Source organism: Penicillium solitum (assembly GCF_028829755.1).
Source record: "Penicillium solitum strain IBT 25940 chromosome Unknown utg000001l_segment0_segment0, whole genome shotgun sequence".
Taxonomy (NCBI): Eukaryota; Fungi; Ascomycota; class Eurotiomycetes; order Eurotiales; family Aspergillaceae; genus Penicillium; species Penicillium solitum.
In genome coordinates this window covers 8,794,887-8,811,799 of record NW_027072121.1, presented here as the reverse complement: position 1 = coordinate 8,811,799, position 16,913 = coordinate 8,794,887, and the positions used below count along the sequence as shown (strand labels likewise).

At 48.6% G+C, this 16,913-nt stretch overlaps 8 protein-coding genes across 8 annotated transcripts; 6 read left to right on the top strand and 2 right to left on the bottom strand.

Moving 5' to 3' along the window:
* Positions 1–227: 227 nt before the first annotated feature.
* N7455_003408 (uncharacterized protein) lies at positions 228–3,160 on the top strand (the record flags this gene model as incomplete). The annotated part of the gene is made up of 6 exons (XM_065604478.1): positions 228–471; positions 591–1,519; positions 1,569–2,285; positions 2,368–2,434; positions 2,488–2,637; positions 2,715–3,160. 6 exons carry the CDS (start codon positions 228–230, stop codon positions 3,158–3,160), a joined length of 2,553 nt encoding a protein of 850 aa, XP_065462969.1.
* A 1,148-nt stretch (positions 3,161–4,308) lies between these two features.
* On the bottom strand, positions 4,309–4,845 carry N7455_003407 (uncharacterized protein; the record flags this gene model as incomplete). The annotated part of the gene is made up of 2 exons (XM_065604477.1): positions 4,309–4,415; positions 4,449–4,845. 2 exons carry the CDS (start codon positions 4,843–4,845, stop codon positions 4,309–4,311), a joined length of 504 nt encoding a protein of 167 aa, XP_065462968.1.
* Positions 4,846–5,703: 858 nt separating this feature from the next.
* Positions 5,704–7,062, bottom strand: N7455_003406 (Zn(II)2Cys6 transcription factor; the record flags this gene model as incomplete). Its single annotated transcript, XM_040961411.2, has 3 exons — positions 6,858–7,062; positions 6,327–6,792; positions 5,704–6,264 (listed from the first exon to the last, which is right to left on the bottom strand). The coding sequence occupies exons 1-3, from the start codon at positions 7,046–7,048 to the stop codon at positions 5,704–5,706; spliced, it is 1,218 nt and encodes a 405-aa protein (XP_040808117.2). The 5' UTR covers positions 7,049–7,062.
* Positions 7,063–7,778: 716 nt separating this feature from the next.
* Positions 7,779–8,735, top strand: N7455_003405 (NmrA-like family protein; the record flags this gene model as incomplete). The annotated part of the gene is made up of 1 exon (XM_040961402.2): positions 7,779–8,735. The coding sequence occupies one exon, from the start codon at positions 7,779–7,781 to the stop codon at positions 8,733–8,735; it is 957 nt and encodes a 318-aa protein (XP_040808148.2).
* A 1,116-nt stretch (positions 8,736–9,851) lies between these two features.
* Positions 9,852–10,395, top strand: N7455_003404 (uncharacterized protein; the record flags this gene model as incomplete). The annotated part of the gene is made up of 2 exons (XM_065604476.1): positions 9,852–9,946; positions 10,032–10,395. The coding sequence occupies 2 exons, from the start codon at positions 9,852–9,854 to the stop codon at positions 10,393–10,395; spliced, it is 459 nt and encodes a 152-aa protein (XP_065462967.1).
* Positions 10,396–11,543: 1,148 nt separating this feature from the next.
* On the top strand, positions 11,544–14,529 carry N7455_003403 (karyopherin beta; the record flags this gene model as incomplete). The annotated part of the gene is made up of 7 exons (XM_040961447.2): positions 11,544–11,642; positions 11,736–12,542; positions 12,606–13,231; positions 13,285–13,834; positions 13,893–14,130; positions 14,189–14,297; positions 14,349–14,529. 7 exons carry the CDS (start codon positions 11,544–11,546, stop codon positions 14,527–14,529), a joined length of 2,610 nt encoding a protein of 869 aa, XP_040808127.2.
* Positions 14,530–15,506: 977 nt separating this feature from the next.
* N7455_003402 (uncharacterized protein) lies at positions 15,507–15,833 on the top strand (the record flags this gene model as incomplete). Its single annotated transcript, XM_065604475.1, has 2 exons — positions 15,507–15,616; positions 15,719–15,833. The coding sequence occupies 2 exons, from the start codon at positions 15,507–15,509 to the stop codon at positions 15,831–15,833; spliced, it is 225 nt and encodes a 74-aa protein (XP_065462966.1).
* Positions 15,834–15,921: 88 nt separating this feature from the next.
* N7455_003401 (40S ribosomal protein uS8) lies at positions 15,922–16,656 on the top strand (the record flags this gene model as incomplete). Its single annotated transcript, XM_040961426.2, has 3 exons — positions 15,922–16,054; positions 16,333–16,402; positions 16,467–16,656. The coding sequence occupies 3 exons, from the start codon at positions 15,922–15,924 to the stop codon at positions 16,654–16,656; spliced, it is 393 nt and encodes a 130-aa protein (XP_040808137.1).
* Between the last annotated feature and the right edge of the window lie 257 nt (positions 16,657–16,913).

The following is a 16,913-nucleotide window of genomic DNA, read 5'->3' as shown; positions in this document are numbered from 1 at the left end:
GTAGATAGTAGAAGTAAATCGATGTAAACTCCAGAGTGACGTTGGTGAACATCAACAGATCGGAACACCAAAACACACGCGCCAAGAATCCCTCTGTATCCACCACCCGCGATCAACAGCTTCGGCCAAAAAAAGAACAGCGCAACACCTCAGTTCTTGAACCTCTGATCTTCCCGAAATAAGAATGGGCTGAATGTGTTATTTGTATTGAGAAAGAAACACCCATAATGGCAGTCGATGGACCCCAACTGACCCCCGTCGGGGAGAAGTCCCTACCAGCAAAATGCAAGGCACAGGCCGTGGCGTACTGTCCCACGATGGACTTGATAGCGCTAGCGACCGAGGACGAGGAACTACGCGTATTCCGACTTAATGGGCAGCGAGTGTTCGGGGGCTCCTTTGTTGGAGATCCGTACCTAGGCGAGGATGAAGAAGATGGCGAGATTAGAGGGATGGCGTGGAAGGGGGATGGTGAGTTTGAATTTCCTTGTCGCTGGTCTTTGCGATATCTTTTTTTTCTCTATGATTAGATATTACTGGCCTTGTTTGTTGACGATTCCACGCACGATTATTTACTAATGCTACTCCAGGTCGCCTCCTCGCTGTCGCGTGTGGAGATGGCTCGCTCCGCATTATCAGTTCCTATACTGGGAAGACGGTACACCACTACCAGACCTATCAGCAGAAAGAGGAACTGTCCAATCCCACTGAGAACCAAGTACCCAAGGCAACGTGCGTTGGGTGGGGTGCCAATTTCACCGATAGCAAAGCCGCACAGCGGCATTTGGATGAATCTGCGGGCCAGGTCTCCGTCGACGACCTTTTAGCTCCGGGAGTGTATCCCTCCAAAGCAACTACCACACTTCAAGCAGATTTACCCAGGGAACTTGCCTTGCTGGACATTGAGAGCTCACTACCAAAGCTCAGCACCCTGCCTGCAACAGGAGGCGAGGACGATGTCTTTAGCTCGCGGGCGTCTCTCGACGCCATCTTCCATTCTTCGAAGGATTCCAACGACTCGGTTGATGTTCTCTCTGTCGGATTCGACGATGGCACTGTCCATCTGCGCATCTTTGATTGCTTCGAGATTGGCTCTTTCGCTGTGGGAAGCTCTCCCGGTACCTCCGACTCATGCCGTATCTTGCGTCATGCTTCACATCCCTTGAGCTCTACGCATGCTCTGCTGGCATCGCCGGTTAAGGGTAATACCCGTGGTCCGCTTGAGCTTGTTACGATGGATCTTCGATTTATTACGAAGTCTGGGAGATATCTGTCTCTTCTTGCGTCGAAGACTACACAGCTTCAGAATTTGCTGCGCTATATTGGTCAGGTGCAGCGGCAGATTGAGCTTGAGTGGAAGAATGCTCAGGAGCTCCCTGCGCGGTTCTTGCGCAGTGTCAATGAGGACTTGCAGGAAAAATGCCAGTGTGATTTTATCACTGCTATTTATCACCTGGTTGTAACTGGTCATTGCTTTGAGCCCATGAAAGAGTTCCTCATGGATATTGTTGGAGAAAGAGTATGTGAGACTTGCCCTTTGGGAGATGGTATGCTAATGAACAATATAGGGCCACAAGAGATGGGATAAGGCTGTCTCGGGCGGTTATGAGAATATCCGGCGACTGACACATGAATGTCTCCTCCCGGCATTAGAGCGCAGTCAGGTACTTCTCAGTCGATTGGTTGGATTGTCGAAATTCCACAAATTAAGTGATGTCCTTGGGCTGGACACGACCAAGCTCAATGCTATCGTGGAGACACTTGATTGTCTCCATCTTCTTGCGCACCGTGTTCTCACGCATGCCAACGAGGAACTCGGCCAGTTTGCTGCTTTCTCTAGATGGCTTCGTCACGAAATCCACGTTCTTAACAGCGAGCCCTTGTCGCAGACACTCGAAGAGCTTCAGGAGAAGCGAGACTTGTTCGATGTCCCTCCTACTGTGAAGTATATTAAAGGAGCATTGACCAAAAGCGCTCTGCGGAACTTCATCCGCCAACTTCCTATGATCGGAGTTGTTCAACCCCCTGCCCCTCCCGCTGATAAATGGCTTCCAGGTGAGCACGACCGCTCGTTCTTCGACACTTTCAAGTCACTTCTTCAGCAGCAACGCGAGTCCCGGGACAAGGGCGGTGATGGTACATCTGTCGAGACGCCTAAGCTCAATGACTTGACAAGGCGTTTAGGCATCCAGTTTGAGAAGGTCTTTGGGGATATTGCCTTAACTCAGCGCAGGGGAATTCTCCATCGCTCACCTTTGACGCTTCACTCTGATTGCGATCAAGGGGTTATCGACCTCACTTTCTGCTACGAGGCGAGTTTGAGACTGTTGGATTTCGTCTTGTTCCAAATGCTAACTGGCACCACAGGATGCCATGGAAGGCCAGCCTTGCTCAGTATACGTCGCTACCCGATCCGTCACATCAAAACATCAAGGTTAGTCGTACAATCGCTCTTCAGATTACAGCTGCTTATACCCTCGCAACTAGTCTACCTCTACCGTGTCGTCCTCAACTCAGTTGGCGGCGTCAGCTCAACAAGTAGTACATCTCTCGCAACCCTCGACCTCCAAAACGGCGAAGTTCGCCAACTCCAATTCGTCAAAGACGACACACTCATGGTTCTCTGGCGCGACAGCAGTAAGTCACCCGCACATATACTTATGATATTCCTATTCTAGGCTTTACATGCATATTCTAACAACCTATTCGAACAGAAGGATCCTCCCATCTCCTCAACTTCCCCTTCCAGCCCGCCTCAACACAATCCCAACACCAGACAACCGACCCATTACCTCTAGTCCTGGACTATATTGAGTGTGATGGCACGCCATCCGCTCCCAAGCCTACTATCTCAGCCACGACCCTAGATCTCTCGCCTGAATCCCCTCACGCGAGTGTCCTTATACATCTCTTTGCTCCACATGGCCCTAAAGCACGACCTGTGCATGTTGATGTTAATGGAAGGAAGGGACGGCGTGCTATTTGTGTTTTATATGGGGATTCTATGCGATACGAGGTTTTGGACCTGGATGCTGCGATGGGCGAGGATGAGGACGAGGAAGAAGATGAGGATTACCAAGAGGGAGATGAGGAGGATGAGGAGGAAGTTGATGATGAGGAGGAAGTATTCGACAGTGATGAAGAGAATAATGAGAACTAGGATCACATTATTACATGGGAGGCTGCATCTTTCACAGGATGTGGTAGATCAACACTGCACCACTATTATGTTGATCTGATCTCTTGGCAGAAGGAGGCTATCCACTTCTGATTCACTCTCCTTATGCGAGGCAATCATACATGTACCTGTCAAGGCACCTACATTAGCGTATGTAACAATACCAGTAAGCGACATCTGGAGTTCAATCGCTACGAGCTTGATAAATCCCCTGCATGAATTTGAAACAAATACAGTTATTACATTGGGAGTCAATATGGAGGCGACTGGGCACACTTCTCGCCCACGCTGTCTTGACAGGGCAGTGTGTCTCGCACAGCCCCTCCCTTCTTCAGCTGGGATATTCTTTCTTTCATGTTGAACTTGGCCTTGTCTGCCATATATATTTCTCAGAGGATAATAATTTCAGATCTTCACATTAAGTCGGATAACCCCAATGGCTTCTGTAGTATCACGTCGTTCAAAGCGTGTAAGGGGGGGCCGGATCCCACAATATCCCTTAGGCAAGCTTTGGTGCAATTCGAGGCTAGGGTTTCGTATTTCCATCAAGTCTGCACCACGGTATTCGACAATCTATAAGGTTTATATAACTAATTGCCCGGTTCTCATGGTGGTCCCTAGAACCCCTTCATAGGGATATCTGATACAGCCAAGGCCCAAGATCATAGCTCGCTCGTTTTGATAACTCTTGAACGAAAATACTAAGAGGAGCAATTTGGAGTTTTCACTCCAACGCATCATTTTGTCTCTAGCGGGTTAACGCTTCACAGAGAGCCTCTCGTCTAATACACCCAGCCAGAAGTACCACCATCCCATTCCGACAATTTGCATGTTGAAGGTATTTTGACCAACCCAAACCAAGCGAACTTGCATTCAATTCAGGGAATTGACTTGACAGAACCCCACTCCCGAAACCCGACCATGAAGCTACAATTCACAGGTTAATTAACATAGATTTAGGCCCTGGGAAAAGTATCAAGGGAGTCATACAGAGTGTTAGATGTAGGATCCCAAACCAGATTAAGCGCTAGCAAAAAGAGGTTTGTAACCCATACGTTCAATTTTGCTAAGAGTTGGTCGAGATTAGTATATATGCTAGGTAAAGTAAAGGAACGCGGCAGGGTATTAATTCACGGAATTGTCACTTTGAAGGCATCACGGACCCTCTTACGTTCGTCTTCGTCGAGATTCCAAAACGCATCTGAACCGAGCTGGTCGCCCAGCTGCATGCCAGGAACTTTTTCTCAGGCTAAGGATACTAGAAATCCACCGGGGACAAGTCCCGACTCATCCTGCTGTTCTCTCCTCCATCCTAGGAGGCGAGGCGTGACGTCCGATTTCTTATCCATCAATCCCTTGTATGCTATTAGCTCCGGGGGCATCCATTTCGGTGCTGCCTGTCGAGCACGAGTGACTTTGTCGTCAATCTCAGTCCCAAAGTAGGGAATCTGCATCCAAATGCGGATGTATGCGATTTGGGTTTTGTCGTTCGAGTTTTTGCAGCGATATTTGATGCAAGCCCAGGAGACCGCCGAGTCACCCTCGTCATCAATTTGAGAGGCCAGCTCATTCATTTTCTCAATGACTTTCCATTTCGAAGGGACGGGGAGGTCAAATGAAATGGTGTCGAGCGGAGGTCCTCGAAACCAGGAACGATCAGAAGCCATGTTCCTAGAGGAAGTAGCGACGCTGTGGGTAATATTCAAAGAAAGTTAAATGGCCAGAAAACAAAGTCAATCTGTAGGTGTATACATGAAAGGGAGAAGGTTGGTGAGCGAGGGGTAAAAAAGATTACCTAGGTACTGAATAGGCCGGAAACCTTGGAAGCTTGTGCTGATTGCCTAAGGCCACGAGCACAGAACAGGTGGCCTCGTACATGAGAAAGTTTAACCTTCAGTAGGGTTTCCTCAGTACGTATCGGCAGACTTTGTTCCTACAGCAGGTTCAATTCGGCCGAAGTCTGGGATCTACAATATTCCCCGGTAATTTACTACCAGGATTTGTACAACGGCATGGGAGACATCACCTTGAGGCAGGCCTTTGTTCACGTAGCCATGCTTTCGCTAGCAAACCCACAGCCTGCTCAAGGAGGTATTCGAAGTACCTGAACAGTTCGGACCTAAAGCTTGTTATTTCTACTTTTCAATATGTGCCGAGGGTAGAAACCATTCTCGAGAAAAATATCAATCATTACTTTCGCTAACAACCACGAGAAAACTACTCGACTTGGTATGTGGCCAGTATTTAGCTACCGGTCATCAGGGTTAGAGATAGATGAGCGTACAACAGACAGGGCAATCATCGGTTGTGGAGAGCCACACTTTGACCCTTCAGCCAAATTACTTATTTTGTGTTCCAGTAGTTAGTTGTTTTCTTCCTGGTCTTTTCTCATTCTCCAAGCGACAGGTCCATAGGTGGCCCTCAGGCTATTATCGTTTTCTAGGAATTCTTACATTGATTCGGACCGATATCAAAAGCCCAAAATGCCTGCTACCGCTACACCCAAAGCACAAATAGTTTGAATTCTATAGCCGAAAGAATTCTAATATCTCTGCAGAATTTGATATCCACTTCTCCCGGCAGTCATCAACTAAAGAAACTAGCTTTTCGTCCCTCCCAACAGCCATCCATTCATCCTGGTTAACAGATTTCCACAAAGGAATATTGCTTGGCAGGGGGAACTGTAGTTCACCTGCGGTTATCAAAGGCCATACTGCGTTATTATCCACATGGCATTCGTCTCTTATACTAGAGCTGCTTGCCTTCCCACAGACCTTGTACAAGGCTATATTAAATTGTTTGATTTCCTCAACGCAAACCCAGACGAACGAAGCCAAGTCAGCTTCTTCATGCTTGGCAATAATGTTCGGATAATAGAACATGCCTAGGGTTCGACAACTTCGGACAAGATCTTCGAGTAATCCCAAATCAGCTGGGGGAAGAGAGACTTTTAAGTCGAAATCGACAGCAGTCCGGCTGCTGACAAGAAAAGAGAAGATGATATGTAATAGGATAGCCTGGTACATTGCTATTGGCCAGACACAGGTACTGCAAGCTCCAGGGGCTTCTGAGGCATCCCATTTTTCCTACCAATCGGGTCTTAGTAAAGCCGGCACATTGTGTGGGGGATATTATTAGTGGCGCGAACCCTTTGATCTCGAAGAGCCAAGTCAAGTTTACCGTGGAGTTCCACTGCTGCTGACTGCGCAGATGGTTCCCTGGTAACCCACAGGCCTATAACAATCATTGATTGAACCAGGAAGGGCGTTTCACGGCGTATGTCGAATGATCCTTTGTGGATGAATGGCCAAGACGGGTGGAAAATCTCAAAATAAAGACGGATGTAGTGCTCTTCCTTCTCTTTATTCTGTAATTGTGGTTTATCATGCTTCATGCTCGATACACGATGTGTTTCGGATCCGGGAGATTGATTCTCTACCGTGCCAGCAGGGTCGTTGAAAGAGCACTCAATCTTGCGACGTAGACACTCATCACAGGGTACACCTCCTTCGCACCGAGACTTGCCTACATGACAGCTCTTACAAGCTCGCTGCGCACGCTTGAGAGGTTCAATTATTCCATGACGCTGACGGACATGGCGTCGAAGTGTGTCACTGAGTTCAAGATGAGTTAGAGTGGGTGTTTGCAGAATGAGTATATGAAGAAGCTATGTAGATACCTTCGTCCAAATTGTCTACCACAATTGGAACATAGAAAAGCCTGCTGCTGAGAGTGTTTTCCTTCGTGACGGTGCAGGTGCTCCTTGCGCCGGTAGCTGGCGTTGCAGCCAGGAAAACCACACTTGAAGGCATGGGAATTGTAGGTGATTGGATATTGCGAGAGATCTAATTCATTTCCAAGGCTTGCCATCAGGGTCAAAAACTGGATGTGATGAGCGCAATGTCGATGAAAATGGCTCTCGGGGACCGGGAAACATGTGAGATCATCCGTGAACCGGCAGACACTATTGGCTGATTAGGTCCACTACGGGGTACGACAAGTTACAGCGACATGCTGGACATAAAGTACAGGTAATTACATGTTATGGATCTCTAGCATAATACTCTAAATATCGCATGTTAAAATATGGAGAAGTCCTTTTATAGGAATGTCTGAGCTGTTTGCGGTGTACAGCGGCCTAGGTATTTGCTTCCGTTTCATAGCAAAGGACTGGTGTGCCGGAGGCGAGGTTCCCGGGGGTCTACCTATAAAGTTACCTACCTTGGAATACTATTCCAAGGTTACCTATAGCATATTTGAATTGAAAAGGTGAATATTGACCCATATGACGAAACCACTATTCCCAGTAAGCAACCGGCCTCCCATCGGCATCCCACCGGCATCCCACTAGGTGGTGACCTAGTGGGATGCCACTACCTAACTAGTATACCCTTTTTACTAACATTACGTATTATTCAAATCACTTCTTTCTTTAGTAATCTACTCTTCAATGGACATTTAGTTCCACTATATGCTGCAAAATTCCAAATTGCCGAGGCCGAGCACGAGTATAAGTTCACAGCAAATCCCCCGATGGTTGACACAGTTGCAACACATCTTATCTTACAATTTGTTTGAACAATATCTTTCTTCATTTAACATGGCTCCTACTATTCTTATTGTCGGTGCCACAGGCAACACTGGCCAAGCTGTTGTTGAAACCCTACCGAAGTTGCTTCAATCAAGCAATGCTTTGTCTGACCACCGCGTCATTGCCCTTACTCGTTCCTCGAAGAGTCCAGTGGCACAAAGGCTTGCCAAGGTGCCTGGAGTTGAAGTGATAGAGCAGAACTGGGTTGATATCACATCTGACTGGCTCCGTGAGCATCAAGTAACCAGAGCATTCATTGCCCCGCACAATGACCCGAATGCTTTCGCCGAAGAGTCCACATTCCACATTGCTGCCTTGAACGCCGGTGTCAAATACGTTGTGCGAATCTCGACCACTGCTGCGAATGTCCGCGCAGATTGTCCCGCTTACTATCCACGTACGCACTGGGCGATCGAGGCTCTCCTGAGCTCGCCAGAATTCACCAACCTGCAGTGGACTTCACTGCAGCCCAACATTTTTTCGGCTTTCTACCTTTCCGGTGCTGTCGAATTTATCAAACAGTACCGCAAAACAGGGAAGCAGGGAGATCTCAAATTGATAGCGTCGAAGGATGCGCCTGTCGGTGTGATCGACCCTTCCGAGGTTGGAGTCTTTGCGGCTCATCTCTTGTCCCAAGAAGACACCTCTGTTCACAACAAGGCCAAATATGTTCTCAATGGGCCAGAGGACATTGCTGGACAGCAGATAGTGGACTTGGTTGAGCAGTACATTGGTACGCAGGTTGAGAAAGTCATCTATCAGGACACATCATTCCTTGACCAGCTTTGGGAATACCAGTATGCGGCAACCAATCAATCAAAGAGCGTGATCTTTTCTGTCAAACATGCTCTGGTGACAGCATGGGAAGGAAAATGTTCAGCCTCAACTACGAGCAAGGAAGTACTGGAGATCGCTGCACCCAATATTACACCTACTGAGGCGTTGAAGGGCCTTCTGGAAGAGTAAGGGAACAAGCCAACCTTGGAATGGTACACGGGTGACTCAACGGTTCAAACAACCTGGTTCTTCTTTAACCAATACAGAATCTCTGTTGTTCCTTTGTTCATAGCTTTCTGCAGACCACATTAGGAACATCCTTTTAAGTATGAGAAAGCCAGGTTACTCTACGTAGTTAAAGATGAAATGTCAAATTTTCTATCCAGGGCTATGCTTGGCCTTATATCTTAGAATGTCTTTCTAAGTAAATATACATTTATTATCGCCGTAAAAAAGCCAATACCCACCAAGAAATTGGCATCTATAGCATTATGCGACGCAATGTCAACATTGGTTACCACTCAAGTATTCTTGATACTGTCGACTCCCTTTGTTGCCTTTGTTGCATAGTGTTGACAAACTAGGATTGAAGTTTCTCCTAGTGCGGTTTCAATCTCCCCTCGTCATTCTCCACAGCGGGAAGTTGCACGACGCTAATGAGCCACCCGTTCGCTACCCGGAAGTAAAATACATACAACATACGGTCTAGTCATTATAGCGTCAAGCTAGACCTTTCCATTGCGGGGACAAGTAGCTCGAACAGTAGCATTGTTTATCAACTGGTTTCACTAAATCAGGCCCAGTCTGTGATGTTGCAGCGGTTAGGGGAGATGAGACCGAGACACGAAAATGGAGCAAAGGCTAGAGGAATAGCTGCATGCATACTCCACTTAGTTACAATTTGACTCCTATGAACCGCCATTCAGCGATAGCTTCGTGGGGCCTGATCTTTGGGGGCGAAATATCTGAGGCCGTACATCTGAAGATCGCTGAAGCACAGCTCTTTCTCTCAAAAGGGCCCACGACATGAGCCCTATCCACCTGGCGCCAATTATACTGCCCGCAGAAACCTCCAATACAGTGTGGAATTGGGAAGCTGCACGACACATACGGTAATTTTATTTGAACAGGTTGGTCTGACATGATCGTGAGTGCATAACACGAGGCTGATTTAAAATAAAAAGCTTGCATTTCTATAGGACCGCGGGAGATCTGCATTTTTCGCAAATCAATCGTACCGTTGATATTCGGTCCCCAGTCCAAGTGCTTGAAATTAACATATTATGCTCAGGTGTTCATGACCATATGGCTATTCTCGGAACACTGGGTCATGTTCCTTGGCTTTTGAACCTTGCCAGCTGTATCCCAGGAGTGGCGTCTAGCTATTCCAGTTTCATTCGGTAGTATGGAGATAAAATTAAGCAAAAGCAAAAGGTTCGCAAGTTCATCTCTGCACATGTAAGCATCACGACGCCTATAATACAGGATTGGGATATGGACAGAACCCCAGGATATTGTCTCGTGGCGATTAAAAACCTACATCGAGAAGGATACATCTGCGGCTCCGACTGTACCTGCTCTTGATGAGGATTCACGAGTGGTTATAGTTGCTGGCAGTGAGACTAGAGTTACTACTTTGGCATCTACACTCTACTATCTGGCCAAGAATCCCGCAATACTATCGAAGCTGCAGCGCCATCTAGATGAAGCTATGCCAGAAGAAACACTTCGCCTGAGACCTGTACTAATGACGGGTGGATACCGTGTTACCCCAGCCGAGGGAATCCAGGTTGGTGAGATGTACATTCCTGGAGGTGTCAGTGTTTTCGTTCTAGTGCAATTGGTTTAAACGGACGAACGGTACTACAATGATGCCAAACAATTTGTGCAGAGCGATGAAACGAGAAGAGAGAAGACCAATCTAGGCGAGGAATAGAGGTCCTACACAGCCTTATTGGATAACATCTGCTTTTTATAAGGTACATATATAAGAGTAGTCGGCCATGTATGCGGCCATTGTCCTTGACAACTTGGGACTATGATGATTTGATCCATCTAGCTCAAGATGATATAAGGGACGTTATGCACCAGAGAACAGGGTTATCTTTTTTGATATTTTTCTTCTCGGTACTATAGCCTTCTACAAGGACAATGAATAGTACGTAGACTCTAATATGTACAATATCTGACGTTGGTAAAAAGCATAAACCGTACAGAGGAATTTTTTTTATATACCAATAGGGATAAGCTAGAATCATTTTTTTTGCGTGCATTACACACGTATGTAGTTAGGTCTCGATACAGTTGAGACCGTCATAGTGGGAAATCCGATGGAGATGCAACAGGTGCAAAATTTGCATCGCCTCGACACTGATGATGCCCCCCCCCCCCCGAGCTGCAAAAAATGCACCGACGAACAGGTAGAGAATGACAGTCAAAACTGAGCTCGTCAAAGTAGGAGACTCTCAGATCCGTCACTTTTTTGTAGCAAGTCCTTGGCTGAGCAAGGGAGGAATCATGCCTGGGGCATGCAATCACGTGCATCTGACTAACCCCCGCACAGGGGCCAATCAGAGGGCGACCCCCGTAGAACCTCACTCATTGTGGTGTTTCTTGCTTCGAATCTTTGTTTTAGTCTCTTCACATATTTTGCACTTCCACAGCTATTACCATCTTCTCCAGACTTCCCCACCCAATTATTGTGTGTTGAAATCTGGGCGTGCACTCAAGGCACCTTTTCCTCTCTGTGCCTCTTGTCGCGGAAAGACCTAGTGCATGCCGCCTCGTCATATCCACAAAAACACCCGTCCCTTCTTCCCACTCTTCCACAGGAAATCCTCTTTCCACCACAGCTTCTATCGTGGTGATCACCGAGTGTCGAACCCTTTGATTGATTCGGGTCCAGAGGGGTTTTAAAGTCTTTTTTCCAATCTTTTCTCCACCTCTTTTTTCCTTCTTTTTTCTTTTCCCCCCACATCCTTCATTTCTTTGCACATCATGGACGCCCGTCAGGTGTTGCAGAGCACCCTCGCGCCAGATGCGGCCGAGCGTAGCAATGCCGAGCAGCAGCTAGCTCACGCCGCGGAGGTTGACTTCGTATGTGTCTCCCCCTACCCCCCCTTCGTTCTGCCACGAGTCATGAAATATTTCCCCAGGATCCCGAATGCTGATACTTCTGTCGCCCGATAGGCTGCCTACCTTATCACCCTCGGCCAGGAACTTGCCAACGAGAGCAGCCCCGCTCACATCCGTGTCGCTGCCGGTATCGCTTTGAAGAACGCTTTCACTTTCCGGGATCAAGCCAAGTTGCGCGAGGTGCAGCTCCGATGGGCTCAGAGCATCAACGCCGAGACCAAGACACAGGTTAAAGAGCTTGCGCTCAAGACCCTGCAGTCACCCGATGCTCGCGCTGGAAATGCCGCCGCCACACTGATTGTTTCCATCGCCGCCATCGAGTTGCCGCGTGGTGAGTGGCCCGAGTTGATGGGCATTCTCGTCCAAAATGTCGCCAGTGGAAACGACGCATTGAAGCAGTCATCTCTCACTGCCATCGGTTACATTTGCGAGTCGCAAGATCCCGATCTCCGGGCTAGTCTGACACAACACTCCAATGCTATCCTTACTGCGGTCGTCCAGGGTGCTCGGCGCGAGGAGCCGAACATGGATGTTCGTTACGCCGCTATCGCCGCTCTCAGTGATGCCGTCGATTTCGTGCGAACCAACATGGACAATGAGGGAGAGCGCAACTACATTATGCAGGTTGTCTGCGAGGCCACCCAGGCCGATGAGGTCCGTGTGCAGGCTGCTGCATTCGGCTGCTTGAACCGTATCATGGGATCCTACTACGAGAAGATGCGCTTCTACATGGAGAAGGCTCTGTTCGGCCTGAGCATCATGGGCATGAAGAGCGAGGAGGAGGAAGTCGCCAAGCTGGCTATTGAGTTCTGGTGTACTGTCTGTGAGGAGGAGATTGCCATCGAGGATGACAACGCTGAGGTATGTATCAAGCGCATGAGACCGAGTGACTTTGACCATGTGCTGACGTTATGTTTCTTATAGGCTCAGCAAGAGGGTGTTGAGGCTCGTCCTTTCTTCGGATTTGCTCGAGTCGCCACCCGCGAGGTTGTTCCCGTCTTGCTCCAATCTATGTGCCGACAGGACGAGGATGCTGATGATAATGAGTACAATGTCTCTCGTGCTGCCTACCAGGCTATGCAGCTTTATGCCCAGTGTGTGCAGGGCGATGTTATCCAGCCCGTCGTGACTTTTGTCGAGGAGAACATCCGTAACGAGGACTGGCACCGTCGTGATGCCGCCGTCGCTGCTTTCGGTGCCATTATGGAAGGCCCCGAGCCCAGTGTTCTGGAGCCACTGATCAAGCAGGCCTTGTCTGTTTTGCTTGGCATGATGGAGGATAGCTCCATCTCCGTCCGGGACTCCACTGCCTACGCCCTGGGTCGCGTGTGCGACTGCTGCCCTGAGGTTCTCGACCCTGAGGTTCACCTCCAGCCGCTTATCTCTTGCCTCTTCAACGGCCTCGCCAACTCCCCCAAGATTGCCAGCTCCTGCTGCTGGGCTCTTATGAACGTCGCAGACCGATTCGCTGGTGACGATGGCTCGCAGACCAACCCTCTGTCGAAGCACTTTGAGGACAGTGTGAAGTCCCTACTGACCGTGACCGAGCGGTATGTCCCCTGAATGATATCCCTTTGGTTCTTTTGATCTAACGCCCGTACAGACAAGACGCCGATAACCAGCTCCGTACCGCTGGATACGAAGTTCTCAACTCCTTTGTTATGAACTCTGCCAATGACAGCCTGCCCATGGTTGCAACTCTCTCGGATGTTATTATTCAGCGTCTTGAGCACACTGTCCCCATGCAGCAACAGGTCGTTAGCGCCGAGGACCGTATTCTCCTCGAGGAGATGCAGACTAGCTTGATCAGTGTCATTCTGGCCATCGTCCAGCGCTTCGAGGCCGAGATCAAGCCTCAGGCTGACCGTATCATGAGCGTGCTGCTTCAGGTACTGACTACCCTTGGCGCCAAGTCAAGCGTGCCGGATGTTATCTTTGCCACCGTTGGTGCTATTGCCAGTGCTCTTGAGGACGATTTCATCAAGTACATGGAGTCATTCAGCCCATTCCTGTATAACGCCCTGGGCAACCAGGAAGAGCCCGGTCTCTGCTCTATGGCCATCGGCTTGGTCAGTGACATTGCTCGTGCTTTGAACGAAAAGGTCCAGCCTTACTGCGACACCTTCATGAACCTCCTTCTCAAGACTCTCCAGGTGAGATTTTCCCCTCAGATATACTGAAGTTGACATCCGATGCTAATTCCTCTAATAGACTTCCACCAACCAGCTCAAGCCTGCGATTCTTGAGACCTTCGGCGATATCGCGCAGGCCATCGGAACCAACTTCGACACGTACTTGGCGGTCGTTGGCCAGGTTCTCCAGCAAGCCTCCAGCGTGACCACCAGCTCCGACCTCCCATACGACATGGTGGATTACATTGTTTCTCTCCGTGAGGGCATCATGGATGCTTGGGGTGGTATTCTTCTGTCCTACAAGGGCACTCCTTCTAGTACGTTGCTCTTTACTCCCCACCCAGATACGATGTCAGCATGCTAATTAGATCACAGTTACCCAACTCCAGCCTTTCATCGAGTCTATCTTCCAGCTTCTTCACATTATCTCCCAGGAGAGCAACCGCAGCGAAGGTCTTATGCGGTCTGCCATGGGTGTTATTGGGTATGTCTTGACATCTTCTAGTCTTGATTGTCTATACTAACTGTTCACTAGTGATCTTGCTGATGCCTTCCCCAACGGCGAGCTCGCTGCCTACTTCCGCAACGACTGGGTCACCTCTCTCGTGAGAGAGACCCGCACAACCAGACAGTACAGCGAGCGCACAATTGAGACTGCCCGCTGGACCCGCGAGCAGGTCAAGCGCCAGATCAACATGGGTGCTGGTATGGCATAAGCTGCCACTTATCTCTCACCCGGTTGGTTACCAGTGCTTGTGGTCCGATTCCGTCTCCAAAGCATCTGCCACTTACATCGGGCCTGTTGGCCTCAATGCCACAGGTCCTAGGGCTGCTTGAGCCCACACCCAATTGGTGCTCCTGATTTGTGCAGTGTAGCTGTCCCGTTCTCGACGTTATCGAACCCGAGCGCCTGGCCGTTAGCCTCGAATCCCTCTCCTCTTTATTTCCCAGCACAGGATCCCCCTCCCATCACTCCCTTTGGTCACGAACTCCGTTCCCCCAAACCCTTTGCTGGTGCTCAATTCCCTGATGACACACGTTCGAATGAGTTACCCTTCCCAATTCCTGTATGGCCCTGTCTGAGTTTCCTTTTTCTTCTTGATACAACCCTTTTCACCTTTTCACCTTTCCCAATCCCCCTTCTATGTTGTTTTTAATTAGACAAGACCCCTTCCCTCGCATCTTATAGCATTGCGACTCATGTAGCCCAAGAATTCATGTATCCCCCTTCCCCCTCTACTGTGCTCCCCATTCATGTATCCCTTCCCCTCATGTCACCCCCTCCAGAAAAGAGTCATTGTCATGAAAAAGCTGTCCCTGATTTCGTCTCCCTTCCTCGTATACGCCGCCGATATTTGCCCACAACCAAGCTATCACGCTGGAACATCATGTATAGAACCATCCATCTGAACCTTGCCCACGGATGGAATAAGTGAATGACGTGCTGATGAGTTAGTAGTAGTAGAAGTAAAGATGTCTGTATGATTATCTGTGTTGAAGTTTTAATGGTTATTTTTCGTTTTATCTTTCGAGCTCTCTTCTTTTGCTGCTACACTTAGTATGGTGTAGGTACAGCCCTGGAGTTTCAGCCACATTGTACATCCATTGTAGTGTAGTTAACATGCAGAAAATAGTGATGCCTTGGAGTATTAAGGCACCAATCTGTGAGTTTTTCCTATCGTCACGTGACTAAATGGATAAGGGCTACCACGCGTCCCAACCCTACCCGCGCACCACCCGAAAACCAAACTTTGACCGATCGACGATTTCTTCCGCTTCATCCATCGACGACCATCTCTCGAGGTATGTGCTATTCCCTCCCCCAACAACAGCCTCTCAGCTAGTCTGGGGATGCAATCATCTTGTCTAGATTGCTTCCATATGTGAATTATAGATAATTCTCAGGAATCGTGATCCAGGAAGCCAAGATGATACGCATCTCCCAACTCGGCACGGGCTGAAGAACTCCTTGCAATGCAAAAAGGGGCACTCTTTGCGCTCGAAGACTAGTGGTGGCTGACTTGAACCGCCTTCGTTGAACAGATACCTCATAATCTTTACTTTTAAACGTTACGATTTGAGAATCTCGATTCTACTAAACCGCCAAAATGGTCAAGACCTCCGTCCTCAACGATGCGCTTAACGCCATGAACAACGCCGAGAAGGCCGGCAAGCGCCAGGTCCTCATCCGTCCTTCCTCCAAGGTCATCGTCAAGTTCCTTGCTGTCATGCAGAAGCACGGTACGTGAAATTTGAAAATTTCCTTGTCTTTTTTTTTTCTTTTCTTTTCTTCTGTTCATTGCTGTTTTTTTTACATCACCTGTCTTGAAAATATTTGTCCCACCCATTCGGGCTGATAACTAGGCGGCCGGTCTCAAACAACCTACGACGTCTGCCTTTTAAGTGTCCGATATATTAATTTGCGAAGATCTTACACGTTTCCAAAGCGCTGTTATGGCTTTTTCAGTATTTGACGACTTTTAAATCTTCACAACATGCTGACTCTTTTTTTCTTTCAGGTTACATTGGCGAGTTCGAGGAGGTCGATGACCACCGCTCCGGCAAGATTGTCATCCAGCTCAACGGCCGGTACGTATTCACAATTACACCTATCAGTCTCAATGGACCATCAAGCTAACGTTCATGTCTCTAGTCTCAACAAGTGTGGTGTCATCAACCCCCGCTACCCCGTCCAGCTCCGTGACCTCGAGAAGTGGGCTACCCAGCTCCTTCCCTCCCGTCAGTTCGGTTACGTTGTCCTGACCACCTCCGCCGGTATCATGGACCACGAGGAGGCTCGCCGCAAGCACGTTGCTGGCAAGCTCCTCGGCTTCTTCTACTAGATGGAGTCGTTCTAAAAAAGAATTGAGAAAAGTTCTTGCTTTGACTGGTTATGCATAGCGATGGTTTTACTGGGCTGGGCCCTGGAATGTAATCTGGACTTTGTAGCTGTGAACAAAATACCTCCTGTTCCGCACTTTTGATGGTTTGCAGAGTACATGGTTCGCTCGTATATCAATGCTAGATGATTCCGGTCTGCAATGTTCGTACCATTGACTCCTTTTTCTGCTTCTATCGTAGCCCAAGCCGGACCGAGGTA